The sequence below is a fragment of the Oryctolagus cuniculus genome, chromosome 4 (assembly GCF_051225735.1).
Source record: "Oryctolagus cuniculus isolate XC-2025 breed Fujian yellow rabbit chromosome 4, ASM5122573v1, whole genome shotgun sequence".
Lineage (NCBI taxonomy): Eukaryota > Metazoa > Chordata > Mammalia > Lagomorpha > Leporidae > Oryctolagus > Oryctolagus cuniculus.
Genome location: NC_142870.1, coordinates 16714998 through 16730746, shown reverse-complemented (window position 1 = coordinate 16730746; position 15749 = coordinate 16714998). Strand labels below are relative to the sequence as shown.

Here is a 15749-nt window from a genome sequence, read left to right as displayed (position 1 = left end):
CAGTGGAGGATGGCCCAAGTGCTTGGGCCCTGCACCCGCATGGGAGACCAGGATAAGTACCTGGCTCCTGCCTTCGGATTAGTGCGGTGCGCCGGCCACGGCCGCCACTGGAGGGTGAACCAACGGCAAAGGAAGACCTTTCTCTCTGTCTCTCTCTCCCACTCTGCCTGTCAAAAAAACAAACAAACAAACAAACAAAAACAAAAAACTTCTACAGGCTTCTATTTCTTTCATTGTTATTTGGCCCTTAAAAGTATTTATGGATTTAATACTACAAGCAAAGTCCAAATATCTCTCCTGGAATAATAAATCAAGGATTTAATATCCCTAAATTTAAATAGGGAATATTCAGAACCACTCTATGATTGAAATAGAGCATGAAGTAAGCTTACACAGAGGACAAAGCCAGACATAAGTAAAACAGTCATATAAAATACAGAAACTGAAAGGGATTCTTACCTGTTAAATAACAGCTGCAAAAGGCCAGAAGTATTACCAAAAACACGTAAGTTGTCAAATGTAATACTCATTTTTTGAAGCATTTCACAAAACCCAGTTAGAAAATCAGGTAGATTGTCTAGTTCTTCACACCACTGCAGTGAATAGAGCAGTTCTGCAACTAATAGTAATAGCATCACATTATCGAGTGTACTTTGTGAAGAAATCATTTTCACTTCCCTGTCCCATTTTCTAACACTGCTACAATCACTCATCTCAAAGTATCTATGAAATGATTTTCAAATCAGCTTTAAGATGTTCAAGTATGGGGGCCGGCACTGTGGCTAACTTGGTTAATCCTCCGCCTGCAGTGCCAGCATCCCATGTAGGCGCCTGGTTCTAGTTCCGGTTGCTCCTCTTCCAGTCCAGCTCTCTGCTGTGGCCCAGGAGGGCAGTGGAAGATGGCCCATGTGCTTGGGCCCCTGCACCCGCATGGGAGACCAGGAGGAAGCACCTGGCTCCTGGCTTCGGATCAGAGCAGCACCGGCCGTAGCGGTCATTTGGGGAGTGAAACAATGGAAGGAAGACCTTTCTCTCTGTCTCTCTCTCTGTCTATAACTCTACCTGTCAAATAAATTTAAAAAAAAGACAGACAAGAAAAAAGAAAAGAAAAGAAAGGAAAGGGAAGGGAAGGGAAGGGAAGGGGAGGGGAGGGGAGGGGAGGGGAGGGGAGGGGAGGGGAGGGGGGGAGGGGAGGGAAGAAAAGAAAAGAAAAAAGAAAAGAGAAGAGAAGAGAAGAGAAGAGAAGAGAAGAGAAGAGAAGAGAAGAGAAGAGAAGAGAAAAGAAAAGAAAAGAAAAGAAAAGAAAAGAAAAGAAAAGAAAAGAAAAGAAAAGAAAAGAAAAGATGTTCAAGTATGAAGCCAGCACTATGGCATAGCAGGTTAGGCCAGTAACATCAGCATCCCATATGGGCACCAGTTCCAATCTCAGCTCTCAGCTCCTCTACTTCCAATCCTGCTCCCTGGTAATGTGGCTGGGAAAGCAGCAAAGGATGGTACAAGTACTTGGGCCCCTGTACCCATGCGGATTCCTGGATGAAGCTCCTGGTTCATGGCTTCATCCTCGCCTGGCCCTGATTGTTGCAGCCATTTGGGGAGTGGGGCTAAAATATAGAAGATACCTCTCTGTGTCTCTCCTTCTCACTGTATAACTCTGCCTTTCAAGTAAATAAATAAATCTTAAACAAAAACATGTTCAAGTATAATGAAAACTGAGAATACATGTCTTGTACAAAATATCATTCCTCTCCCAAGTCTTACTTGGTACTCTCTAATTAGTCAAGAATACAACAGGGACCTAAACACTGGAGACAATGAAAGAATCTTCTTACTATTTTGGCACAGGTGGCAATAAGTTGCATCAGAGAAAACAAATAAAGGGCCCAACTGGGATTATAACTTTACACCCATGTGGTAGGATGTGGGAGACAGCATGAGACAGCTGGGACATGGGCCTTGGCTGGACTCTTCTGGATTCAAATCTGTGTCTACCTCAAGCTATATATTTGGTTATTAATTAGGATACCACAAACCATCTCACAGGACTGTTAAGAGAATTAACTAACTTAATGTCTATTATAAAACCTAGCCATCATAGGTTTCTAATACATAAATACTTCGAACTCTCTTTTATAAAACAGTGCACAGATTGTGGAGTCAGAAGCCTTGAGATCTGATTCAAAATGTATGCCTTTCCTTTTATTCTTTTCTTTCTTTCTTTCTTTCTTTCTTTTTTTTTTTTTCTTTGTTTGTTTGAAAGAGCTACAGAGAAAGGAAAAGACAGAGATCTTCAACCTGCTGGTTCACTCCTCAGTGGCTGCTATGGGCAGGGCTGGGCCAGGCCAAAGCCAGGAGCCAGAAGCTTCATCAGGGTCCCCTACAGAGTTATAATGGCCCAAACACTGGGCCATTCTCCACTGCTTTCCCAAGCACATGAGCAGGGAGCTGGATCAAAGTGGAGCAGCCAGGATTCAATATAGCACCCAAACGGGATGCCAGTGTTACAAGCAGTGGCTTTATCCAATATGCCACAACACCAGCCCCTATTCCTTTCCTTCAAGCTATGTAACCCAATCAACTAATATCTAACTATTAAAGGCTAATGAGGAAAAAAAAATGACCACCAATTTCTGATTAGCAACACAAGAAAAGTAAATTTTTACAAAAACTCTTTAATTTCCAGTTTTATGTTTTGACACATTTACTCTGAGCAATATAAACTATAGGCTTATTTTCTTAGCATTAAATAAGCAGCTGGCTCACCTAGAAAGATATTTTAGTGTTTCAGCTTTTTCCCAGAGCATTCATTGTTCTCTAATAGTAACTGTGTTACAGCAAACAAAACTGACAGAGAACTTAAGTTAGACCACTATCTACAATTCTAAGCCATGTCCCAAAACGAAGAAATGTGCTGAAGTTATAAGTCCTTCTGGGATGTAATATTTGAACCTCTAATTGCCAGGTAAACATTACAGCCTGCTGAATATAAAGGTACGAGGTTCAAAAATCAAGCAAAATTCATAATCCTTGATAAAACACCAAAGCTTCACTTCCCATTTTCCTTAGGGTAGGTGCTTATATTTGATATCATAACAATTTGAGTAACTGATTTCATATAAAATTACCCTCTATAGATAACAATCTTATGAAGTAATTGCAGTATGTTCCCATCTGATTTGCAATTAAACTGTTCTCACTTAATCAACCTTAATCAATAGGAAACTGAAGACTCTTAAAGACTTACAGTATAAAGAAAATTATTACATATGAATGTTCATGTATACTTACTTATTTCCTCAAGCTCATTATTTTCAAGGACTATTTTCTTTTTCAATGCAACTAAGATCATTTTGCTCAATAATGCTGAAGTACACAAATGGCTGGGAAGTGTCTTTGTATCTTGTTCCTTAAAATCTGTCTTGAAACACTCATAATTCAAACTCAGTCTTCCCTCTAAAAGAGGTCTATGTAACCACTGTAAAAAGAATACATTAAATTATATATAAAAGCATTATTGTACATTATTTACTAGAAACAAAATTCAGACAGGGGACAAAAATGAAGTCATTATAATACTTCTAAGTTTTTCTATTAGAGGGAATCATCCCTAAGGGACCCCTCCCTAAGGAGGGGCCAATGCTCCCAGTGCCACTATCCCATATGGGTGCCGGTTCAAGTCCCGGCTGCTCCTCTTCCGATCCAGCTCTCTTTATGGCCTGGGAAAGCAGTGAAAGATGGCCTAAGTGCTTGGGCCACGAAACCCACATGGGAGACCCAGAAGAGGTTCCTGGCTCCCGGCTCCTAGCTCCTGGCTTTGGATTGTCCCAGCTCTGGCTGTTGCAGCCATTTGAGGAGTAAACCAGCAGATGGAAAACTCTCTTTCTCTCTCTCTGCCTCTCACATAAATAAATAAATCTTAAAAAAAAAAAAAAAAAAAAAACCTCCTTAAGGAAAATAAATAAGTAGAACTTCCTAAGGACCCCTTAAGCCTTCTTCATTTTTGTACCATAGCTATGTCCACAGTCAAACATCTTACAAACAGCAATCATGCAATTTGTGAGGCTACAAGACATAAAGGCAAAGAGAGATACTCATTTCCCTTAATTTTTTTTCCAGAAGAAAATTAAAATATTCAAGATTGTATAAAATCAGAATGAGATACTCACTCACTAACCTCAAACATACCTGAATAGGAAGAGATTGTCTCATCTTTTCCCATTCACTGCTGGCTGGCATTACACTTGCAATATAATCTCCCAGAAGACAAGTATCTTCACTCTCTAGAAATGTAATTAGCAAATCTTCAACAGCAGACAAGAGGACTTGAAGACTGAAAATAATGCAAAGAACTTAACTGTTGTAGTTATGCTATGACCAGTTTGAGAATCCTGGCACATATGAAATATCTTATAACAGATAATAACTTTCTGAACAAAAAAGACATCAAAATAAAAGTGATCCCCTGGGACATGGACACACACACACACACACACACACACACATACATATACACACACTCACAGTCCAGCTGGAGGCTTAATCCAACATTTATGGTTTGAAATGAAGTGCTGCTTCTATCTCAGAATGAAGGGGACCTGACCTATTTCAAAGCAGGTATTTCTAAACTATAGCTATCTTATTCCCTGAAAAGAGCATAATTCTTTGACCCAACCCCAATTGCTTCTGTATACATTCTCTGTTTTCTCTTGTATTACTTGGATTTGTATTTGTATTTGTATCTACAATATATTTTCAACAGTTTGAAATAGAGACTACGTGTCCCACCAACCAAGAACAAACAGTATGAGAGGTTATGGCTAAAATGCCACACCACCCTACTACACAGGACAGTACCAGCATCACATCACTGACTCCAAATTGAGTCTTGCAGATGCATTATAACAAATCATTCCTCAACTAATTGTCAGTTTACCTGAGTGATCATTAATATATATTTTGAAAAATTTCTATCTTCTCTTAGAGTCCTATAGATTTCTTCTATTAACAAATAATTTTTCTAAGGTATACACAGTAATCAAGAGATCTTGTTTATGGACAGTAATCAAATATAAGAGACACTGTACAACTGAACACAAAAAAGGTTACCTTGTGATATCCAAAGATGAAGACTGAACTTGATTCTTCAGCCACAGAGCAGACAGACGTAGGAAGGTACTCTGCTTATATGTACTGCCAATATGATGGACCAATAAATTTACGCCAGAGAGCCAAGTATTTTTCAGTTTACTAATAAGAAAATCTAAATTCAAGATATCAACAGAAATTTTTACTCACTGAATTAACTTTGTTACAAAATATCTGAAAGAATTTATTATAGATTTGATTCAAGAAACCATTTTAAAAAGAAAACATAAAATTAAACTTTAATTACCAAAAGTGTCATAACACCCATAATACAAGTGACCTTCAGTTACATAAATGTTAAATGGTAAACTTTTATTTTTTCTGCTGTAAACATCTCTATAAAAAAGTTGTTCCTTTGGAGATATAAAAATAAATATTGGGGCCAGTGCTGTGGCGTAGCGGGTAAAGCCGCCACCTGCAGGGCTAGCATCCCAAATGGGCGCCAGTTCAAGTCCCAACTGCTCCACTTCTGATCCAGCTCTCTTTTATGGACTGGGAAAGCAGTAGAGGATGGCCCAAGTGCTTAGGTCCCTACACCTGCATGGGAGACATGGAAGAAGCTCCAGGCTCCTGACTTTTGGATCAGCCCAGCTCTGATCGTTATGGCCATTTGGAGAGTAAACCAGCGGTTGCAAGACCTGTCTCTCTTTGTAACTCTGCCTTTCATATAAAATGAATAAATCTTTAAAAATAAATAAATATCATACTTCTTCCAAATAGGTAACTTAGAAGGCTGAAGAAGGAAGGCCATCTATTAACAGTATTTTATGGGGCCAGCACTATGGCATAGCAGATTAAGCATCCGCCTGCAAGGCTGCCATCCCATTTGGGCCAGTTCGAATCCCAGCTGTTCCATTTCCCATCCAGCTCCCTGCTGATGACCTGGGAAAGCAGTAGAAGATGGCCCAAGGGCTTGGGCCCCTGCACCCACTTGGGAGATCTGAAGAAGCTTCTCACTCCTTGCTTTGGGTCGGCCCAGCTCCAACCACTGCAGCCATTTGGGGACTGGAACACCTGTCTCTCCCTCTCTCTCTCTGTAATTCTGCCTCTCAAATAAATAAATAAATCTTAAAAAAATAAAAAAGCACTTTGTATTTTTTAGTGTTCATTTCATGAATACTTCTAAGTCTGAATTAACAATAAAACAAGAACATAGTCCTCACAAAGATAATCTCAATTTCATTGTGATAAATACTAAGAATGATTTTTTTTTTTACTAAAATAGATATGGAACATTATTATTCCTCTTTTATGAATGAGGAAGTGGAGCCATCAAAGCTAATGAACAGTGGTTGGGGAGGTAGGCCAAGATTCTAACTCATCTATTATGGTCACTTACAAAATTATTTCCTTTAGACATAAAGTCTACAAACATCTTTATGTTGGTTGCTAAAGCTGAAAGTATTTAAGACTGGTGGCATTTACTCAAAATGCTCTAAACTTTCAAACACACTGTGATTCAATTAATAAAGCTTGGGCACTTACACACTATGAAAGTCAGAAACTGAAATTTCCAATAAAACATTTGAGCAGTAGGCTATTACCTGGTATATGTGTTTTTTCTTTGCTCTGAGCACATAACTGAAACAGTGTTAATAATAAATCTTCTGAAGATGGCATCAGCAAGCATCCTTTCGCTGAGCTGAAATAGTTATACGCCACATCACAGATAAAAGACACTGACGAATCACTATTTTCAGCTTCTGACAACTTCTTTGTTTTGGATAAAGTTTCATGAAGTTTAATAATAATTTTTTCAACATACACTTCTCCAATCAAGTAATCTAAAGAAGAAAATTTCAGACAAAAAATAAAAATATTAATAATGTATTTTAAATAATGTATTTTTAAGTACATTGAGTCAATAACCATGTGAGTCTTTCCATGTGTTTAATAAAATGGTGTTTATGTATCAGCCTAAAGAAAATTGTATCAACAAATCAATCTGTCCTGTTACACATAAATGTCCACAGGTAAAAAAGTTATTTTAAATTATGTGAAAATAGCAATAGTCTACAAAATCACAGTGAGCAGCTTTGTTACATTAAAAATCTTTTAGAATATGAAGCTAAAAATTCAGTTATCTTCCAAGTCATACTGCAAAGATTAACAATTGTTTAGGATGTTTACAAAATCAAGATATTTGAATAAGAAAGTCTTGTTATTCTCACTGAATATGCAAACAAAACAGCATGGAATCCCCTTAAAAGGTAAAAAATGATTATCCCCCCCATTAGAAAACAAAAGCCATATTTTTCCCTACCATTTTTAACATGTTGAGACAAGAACAAGCTTAGAAGAGTCCATTTTTCTGAGAAGTAAGATTCTGAAGTGGATTCCAAGTCCCTTTTATTACAAAGACCATCTGCCAAGGTTACCAATTTCTCTCCAAGGATATCACCTTTTAGCCAAGGAGTTACTAAAGCATGTTTATCGGAACTAGAACATGCCTAAAACCATAAAATTAAAGCAAAGATTAAACCCATGATCAGCACTTTATTACCTGCCTTCCTTATCGTAGCCCCGATGCTATCCCCTCTTTCCCCATTTCCTGAAGTTCTAGGAAGGCTGCTCTCTTCCCTGCTCCCCAGTAAACCTAGCTTATGCTCACTTCCTGGCTGTGCTAATGCCTTCTTCCCAACCATAAACATTCCCCCTCTTCTTTACTCCATTCTTCAAAAATCAGCACAAATCCCACCTGTTTATAAAACTCTACCCCGGGCCAGCTCCGCGGCTCAATAGGCTAATCCTCCACCTAGCGGCGCCAGCACCCCAGGTTCTAGTCCCGGTCGGGGCGCCGGATTCTGTCCCGGTTGCCCCTCTTCCAGGCCAGCTCTCTGCTGTGGCCCAGCAAGGCAGTGGAAGATGGCCCAAGTGCTTGGGCCCTGCACCCCATGGGACACCAGGAGAAGCACCTGGCTCCTGCCTTCGGATCAGCATGGTGCGCTGGCCGCAGCACGCCAGCTGTGGCGGCCATGGGAGGGTGAACCAACGGCAAAAGACCTTTCTCTCTGTCTCTCTCTCTCTCTCACTATCCACTCTGCCTGTTAAAAAAAAAAAAAAAAAAAAAAAAAAAAAAAAAAAACCTCTACCCCATCCACTCCAGTCCACAATGATCACAGCTTCTCTCTACATTTCTAGAGCACTTACTGGACTGTATTAATATGTAAATGGTTCGTCTGTGTATATCTTGTCTTTCCAATGAGACTTTAAGTTTCTTGAGGGTAGAGAATGTCTTAAACTTCTTTGATACCTGCTATCAATACTTCAAGTATGTGCACCGAATAATGGATGGGTGAACTTTAATGACAGATTAAATAACACTCTATAGAGATTTCTGTTCATTAATTATGTAAAAATTCCACATGAAAAGTGGGACTTAACCCCCAAATTCTATGAAATACAGTTACTGAGGCCAGGTATCTGACAGCAAGCAAGTTGTTTATTTTCATGGGATGGGGAAGCAAGAAAAAAACTTGTAAATCCACCCCTAAAAAGCATGCTGATCCATATTCCCAGAGCTTCTTTGCTGTAAGGGCTGAGAAGAAAGAGATTTGCAACTTGGTTCATTTCAAAGCAATCTGGAAAAAAAAAATCCAAGTGTGGATTGGGTAATGCCTGAAAAACTGCTTATCTTTTTATTTAAAAAATTATGGGTAACCAGAGCTTGTATTCAGTCTAAGCTTTATCAATAAACTAGCCTTATGATCTTAGAGAAATTTCTTAACTGGGACCTATATGCTAATTTAAAAACTAAAAACAAATTAACTTAAAGAATCATTAAGGTCCTTCTCAAGTTCCAAAATTTAAGTTTTGTTTTTATTTGTTCTTAACAAAGTTGACTTTAGGGCTGTGTTCATAAAGCGCTAGGTTCAATAAAATAAGAAAAAACTAAAGTTTAGGTGACTTTAATACTGGCTATCCTAATGTAGTTTACCAATAAAACCTATTGAATCCTGATATAGAAAATAAACTTAAAATTTCCTCTGAAGTTAGCAAGCCATGAATCTCAATGTGTTAACATATCTGATAAAAGAATCTGCAGCTGCAAGGAGATGGGGTGTAGGGGAACCACTGAGTCACAGCAGTACAGGAGGCAAACATTGGCTAGGAACTTCCATAAAACATCCAAGAAGATATTTTTCTATATGGATATAATCACCTGAACTACCTGGCAGGTACATTTCTAAAACAGAAATTAATCCATCAGTCTACTCTTACAAATCATTAATTCCCTCTGCTCTGATTCTAGGCTTATCAAGCTCCTTTCTGATAATATGGCTTTTCTTTAAAAAAAATTTTTTTTTATTTATTTACTTTGAAGGTCAGAGTTACAAGAGGGAGAAACAGAGAGAGATTTTTCCATCCAGTTCACTCCCCAGATGGACAGAAAGGCCAGCACTAAGTCAGGCAGAATCCAGAAACAAGATGATTCACCCAAGTCTCCCATGTAGACACAGCAGCCAGAACACTTGGGCCATCTTCTGCTGCTTTTCCTAGGCCATTAGCAGGAAGGTGGATGGGAAGTAGGAACAATCAGGACACAAACTGGAGCCCATATGGGATTCCAGCCTTGCAGGTGGCAGCTTTACCCACTGGGCCTCAATGCAGGCCCCAGATAATCTGGCTTTCCATGTAGCCTGCCCACAGGGAGAAGAGGTACTGGATAAAGGAACACAAATAGGGAGTCTAAATTATATTTCTTATTGAATAATAAATTAACATTCTATATTTTACAAAAATAAATTAGTAGGAAATGGGGACTTTTTGTTTAACGAGTACAGTTCCAGTTTTGCAAGATGATAAGTCCTAAGGATTAGTTACGTAACAATGTGAATGAGTATAGTTATCACTGTTAAATTGCATACTTAAAAATGGTTAATATGAGGGGGGGTGAGAGGGAAAAAAAAGGAATGGTTAATATGGTTAAGTTTTGTTATATACTTTTTATTATAATCTTAAAAATAGAAAAAATGAAATTTGCAAGCTCAAAAGAGACATCCCTATAAAACAGAAAAACAATTAAAAGATGCTTTTTAAAAAAAACGGGGTAGGTGGCTGACTTAGGAATTAAGATATGGGTTAAGACATCATTCCATATCAGTGCATCTGGATTTAATTCCCAGTCCCAGCTTCTGATTCCAGCTTCTTGACAACGTAGTCCCTGGGAGGCAGCAAGTGATGGCTCAAATCCCCAACATAACAGACTTAGACTGAGTTCCTGGCTCTGGCCTGGGTAGGCATCTGTAGAAATGAACCAGTAAATAGTAGTTCTCTGTTTTAACCTGTTTCTAAGGGCCACATTGTGGCATAGCAGGTTAAACTGTCACCTGGGCACCACCACCCCATATGGACACCAGTTTGAGTCCCAGTTGCTCCACTTCTAATCCAGCTCCCTGCTAATGGCCTGGAAAAGCAGAGGAGGATGGCCCAAGTACTCTTGCCCCTGAACCCACATGGGAGATTCAGATGAAGCTCCTGGTTCCTGGCTTTGGTCTGGCACAGCCCTGACTGTTGCAGCCATTTGAGAAGTGAACCAGCAGGTTGAAGACTTTCTCTCTGCCTCTGCCTCTTTGTAACTCCACCTTTCAAATAAATTTTTAAAATCTTAAAAGAAAAAAAATCCTGTCTAACTCTCTGACACTCAAATAAAAAAAGTAAAAACAACTAAAGTAATTAATAATATATCTATAGTGGGAAAGTGTTAGTTATACATTTAAATCTTTGTTGGAAAAGAAAACTTAAGCCATTTAAATTTTTTCTAAATTATGTATACATTGTATTCTTTCTATTTTTATCACTAATTTTCTTATTTAGTCAAGTGGCAAGTTTTAATCTTCCTGTATAGTATTCCTGCATATGAAAAATTTAATTTCCTGATGTGTTATAGCCAAAGTATTTCTACACAGAAGTAAAACTCCTTAGGGTAAGACCAGAAACCTGTGGCCTTAACTAAAAGATAATAAAACACATAATACTCTCTGTATCACCTTCTAGAGATGACACACTGGATTTTCCAGAACTTGTACATTCTTCCCTGATACGCGTATCCAGAAAAATAAACATATGGAAGATAAAGACCAGATATCTTCCTAAATTGTGGAAAGTTACAATAGCAAAGAAGTTCTCTAACATAAATACCTAACCACCTGACCATATTCAGTGTGTAAGTATGACCATGAATTTTAACTTTTCTATATTTATAAGTAAAATTAAAGAAAAATTTAAAAATCCCTAAGATACCTTTTCAATAACCTGAAGAAGAGAATTCCACTGCAGGTGCTCCTAAAAGAAGAAACAGAATTAGAAACAATCTGCTAGAATAAACAAAAAAACTTAAAAGATAAATTCTAACCAATACAATCTTTTTAGCTTTTCCAAATTTAAAATGTATGATTGAAAGAATTCACGCTTTTATTTCAACTTTATCACCTTAGTATTGCTCAACATCTACCAAGCAGTCTCAGATACTTCCCAAATCACAATCAAGAATATATTGCTGATCTTTAAAGTGACATTCAGTCAAAAAATTCCAAAATAACTCATATGCAGGTTCATTTTGTACATCTTTTATTAAAATCATTTAGAAAGACAGGGACCAGCATCTTGGCCTAGGAGGTTAAGTCACTGTCTGAGATGCCAACATCCCATATGAATGCTCCACTTCCAATCCTGCTCCCTACTAATGTGCCTGGGAATGAGATGGAAGACAGCCCAAGTGCTTGGGGCCCTGCCACCCACGTGGAGGACCCATATGGAGTTATATGCTCCTGGCTTTGGCCTGGCCCAGCCCTAGCCATTGTGGCCATTTAGGGAATGGACCAGCAGACAAAAGATCTACCCTCCATCCCTTTACTCTGCCTTTCAAATAGATAAATAAAACTTAAAAGAAAAAGGAAGATGCACAGTGTGGGCATCTGGACGAGCAGTTAAAACACAACTTGGAATGCTCCATTCCATACTGGAGTACATGGGTTCAAGTTCCAGCTTCACTCCTAATTCTAGTCTCCTACTAATGCACACCCTATAAGGCAGCAGTGACGTCTCATGTGCTTAGAGACCTGCCACCTGCATGAGATACACAGATGGAGTACTCAGCTCCTGGCTTCAGCTCGGCCCAGTGTTGGCTGTTGTAGTGTATTTGGGGACTGAACCAGCAAAGGGGAGATCTCTGCCTGTGTCTCTGTTGCTTGCTCTCTCTCTCTCTCTCTGCCTTTGGAATAAATAAATAATAAGGGGTTGGGGAAGGATATATGCCAGTAATACCTCAGTTAGATTGTCCAAGACATCTTTTCTTTCCATATCACTATCACAGCAACGGAGGGCACTGTACAAAATGTCCACCAGGGAACCAGCATCCTTTTTCTGATCTTCATTTAGCCAACCTATTAGTTTCCCATATAAAAACTTCACAGCAGGATTTTTTTGTGCAAGTTTGGTTATTTCAACAGGTTTGGCTTTGACAATACTCTGGTTTTCATCACCAAGAAGCACACTAAACACTTGGCTTGAAGAGAAGGAGTCAAGCAGAGTAGAAAGAAACTTTAGATGCTGCTCTGACTTTTGTTCGTTGACATAATTAATACTCATTTCTGCAAGTTTACAGACTAAATCTTCCAAAGGTTTTTTCCTTAGAGGAGACAAAAGGTCTGAAGAATTATGAGTGAGAGAAGGCTCAGCCACTAATTCAGTGCCTTTACTGTTCTCTCCTTCTGATGATACACATTTTTCATTCTGTTTATTACTTTCAGGTTCAGGTGTCTCATCAGCAAATCTAACTTTACCATTTTTTTTTTTATTTGACTTGATTGAGCTCTTTGGCTTCTGAAGGACCTGCAGTAAGTTAGATACACCCAAAACGGATTTAACATCAGCTTCTGGCTCATTGATTTTCTCCACACAGATCTCTGACAATTTTCCCCAGAAATTTAGCAGGACGTTTTCCAAGTCCTGAGCTGTTTGGTCATCTTTTTCCACGTCTGCTTTGGCTTCCCAGGAACTTAATGTTTCTGCTAAACAGTCAAATAGTTGCCCATTTTGCAATAGTGGGTCTCTGAGAACTGTATCAATAAAAGGGATCAACTGAAAAAGAATGTTGAAAAACAAAGTTATCAAGAGAAATGGAAGTTAAAGTATTCTGGAAAAAAAACTATATAGTTTTTTTTTATATTTATTAACTGAAAAACATGAATCCTAACACAGAACTTGGAAAAAAATTAACTTGCAGATCATTTTCATATCATACACAGAGCTTAATGATTTTACCATATTTTACCTGACTTACTTCTTTTCTATGATGTTAATGATTGATATTCTTGGTCCTGGCTACTCCACTTTAAATCCAGCTTCCTGTTAATGTGCCTGAGAAGGCAGCACATGATGCCCGAAGTACTCAGGCCCCTGTCACCCATGCAGGAGATCTGGACTGAGTTCCAAGTTCCTGGCTTCTTTCTGGCCTGGTTCTGGCTGTTATTGGTGTTTAGGGGTGTGAACCAGTGAATGGAAGACCTCTCTCTCTCACTCTCTCTCTCTCTTTCTGCCTTTCTGTGTCTTTCCCCCACCTTTTCTCTCTTTCTGTCACCCTGCATTTCAAATAAATAACCTTTTTAAAAATCAAGGTCCTTTACTTCTACTGGGTTTACTCAAGTTTTTGCAAATCTTATTTAATTATTGACAAATTTAAGACATGAGACTATAAGCCAATATGAAGAAAACCCAGGGCCCACAAAATTCATAACTCTCTATTAAATTATAAAGATAAAAGAAGTTAACTATCTGAGACATCAACGAGGTTCTAGGCTTCTATTCTCTTATTAAATTTACACCATAGGAACCATATGGCTTATTCCTTGCTCTCATCATTGGTTCTAAAACCCAGCCCAGCTGTTAACAAAAGAATAAATATTTCAATAGAGATTATTATTGCATCATTTAAACAATGAAAGAGATCACAAACAGCACCTCCCAAATTCTGCTATGCATGGCATCTCTCTAAACCAAGGTTTTTAAAACCAAAGACTGACTAGTGCTCAGGCATTATGAACATTACAGTAGCAATGACAATATGAAACGTTTACCAAAACACATATTCAACTCAAAAATTATACAAATGAAATCTTTACAAGGAAGGCTGACCACTGAAAATGGCAATAATCACAATAAATGTTATTCTCTATAGTCAGTGTGCAAAGGCACTGGTGATTTTTCACATGATAAATACCTGATCGTTTACGAGCATCCGTTCAATCTCTTCCTCACCTAAGTTTTGCTGCATTATAAAACGTAAACATTCAAAAAAAGCAGATATTACCGCGGAGCACTCTGAAATGCTGGTTTTGATTCTCTCTGTTGACAGCCTAGGGAATAGTAAAAAACTGTATATTATTCTCTCATGAAGAAGAAAATAAGAACTCAGAATTATCAAAATAAAGATATTGGAGGGGGCTGGCATTGTGCTGCAGTAGGTTAAGCCATTGCCTGTGATGCTGGCATCCCATATCAGAGTGCAGATTCGAGTCTCAGCTGTTCCACTTCTAATCAGCAGCCTGGAAAGACAGCAGGAGATATCCCAAGTATTTGGGCCCCTGCCAACCACAGGGAAGACCCAGATGGAGTTCCAACTCTTGGCTTCAGCCTAGCCCTGCCACAGCCATTGCAGCCATCTGGGGAGTGAACTAAGGGACGGAAGATCTCTCTTTCTCTGTCTCACCCTCTCTATCACTCTGCCTTTCAAATATATAAAATAAATCTTAAAAAAAAAAAAGAAAAAGAAGAAAAGCAAAACAAAGGCACAGCAAATGCATGATCTCAAACAGGAAATTTTTTAAATAAAAATCTTGGAGCTAGCATTATGGCAGGAGTGAACCATGGGATGGAAGATCAATCGATCTCTCTCTCTCTGTCTCACCCTCTCACCCTCTATGTCACTCTGCCTTTCAAATATTTAAAAAATAAATAAATAAAAGCAAAACAAAGGCATAACAAAGGTATAATCCCAAACAAAGAACTTTTTTAAATAAAAATCTTGGAGCTCGCATTAAGGCACAGTAGGTTAATCCAAGCATCCCAAATGAGCACCGGCTGGAGAACCAGCAGTTCAACTTCCAATACAGATCCCTGCCAATGAGCCTGGGTAAGCAGCAGAGAACAGTAATAGTACTTGGGCCCCTGCCACCCAAGTGGGAGACCAGGATGCAGGTCCTGGCTCCTGGAAACAGCCCACGGCCATTGTGGCCATTTGGGGAGTGAACCTGTCGATGGAAGATCTTTCTCTCTCTGTTTCTAGCTCTCTCTTTCAAATACTTCTCTTTCAAATAAATAAATACGTTTTTGAAAAATAAAAATCTTAAAACTTAAGAACAAACAACAAAAATACATACAGCCCAATGAGACTATGATTGTAAAATATGAAAAAAAGTACTTTCAAAAAATATCAGAAAAAGCTAAAAGATTTATTTTATGTTCATGACAATCTAACTGCCAATTCCAAAGAGAAAATTTAATCAAATAGAAAATGGTAAAAAACACTAGGGGGAGTCGGGAATTTGGCCTAGCAGTTAAACTGCGTGTTGAGATGCTCACATCCCTTACAGAGTGCCTGATTTTAA

General features: G+C 38.5%; 1 protein-coding gene across 3 annotated transcripts in view; it reads right to left on the bottom strand.

Moving 5' to 3' along the window:
• The window catches only part of LTN1 (listerin E3 ubiquitin protein ligase 1), a 72653-nt gene that overhangs the window by 32581 nt on the left and 24323 nt on the right, over nucleotides 1-15749 (bottom strand). For all 3 annotated transcript variants that reach the window (XM_008267154.5, XM_008267153.5, XM_089330610.1), the window contains 9 exons: nucleotides 14363-14498; nucleotides 12409-13224; nucleotides 11386-11427; nucleotides 7406-7592; nucleotides 6687-6926; nucleotides 5104-5257; nucleotides 4183-4327; nucleotides 3286-3472; nucleotides 460-619 (listed from right to left, as the gene is read on the bottom strand). In XM_008267154.5, coding sequence (XP_008265376.3) covers nucleotides 460-619; nucleotides 3286-3472; nucleotides 4183-4327; nucleotides 5104-5257; nucleotides 6687-6926; nucleotides 7406-7592; nucleotides 11386-11427; nucleotides 12409-13224; nucleotides 14363-14498 — 2067 coding nt within the window. The remainder of the gene's footprint in view (nucleotides 1-459; nucleotides 620-3285; nucleotides 3473-4182; nucleotides 4328-5103; nucleotides 5258-6686; nucleotides 6927-7405; nucleotides 7593-11385; nucleotides 11428-12408; nucleotides 13225-14362; nucleotides 14499-15749) is intronic.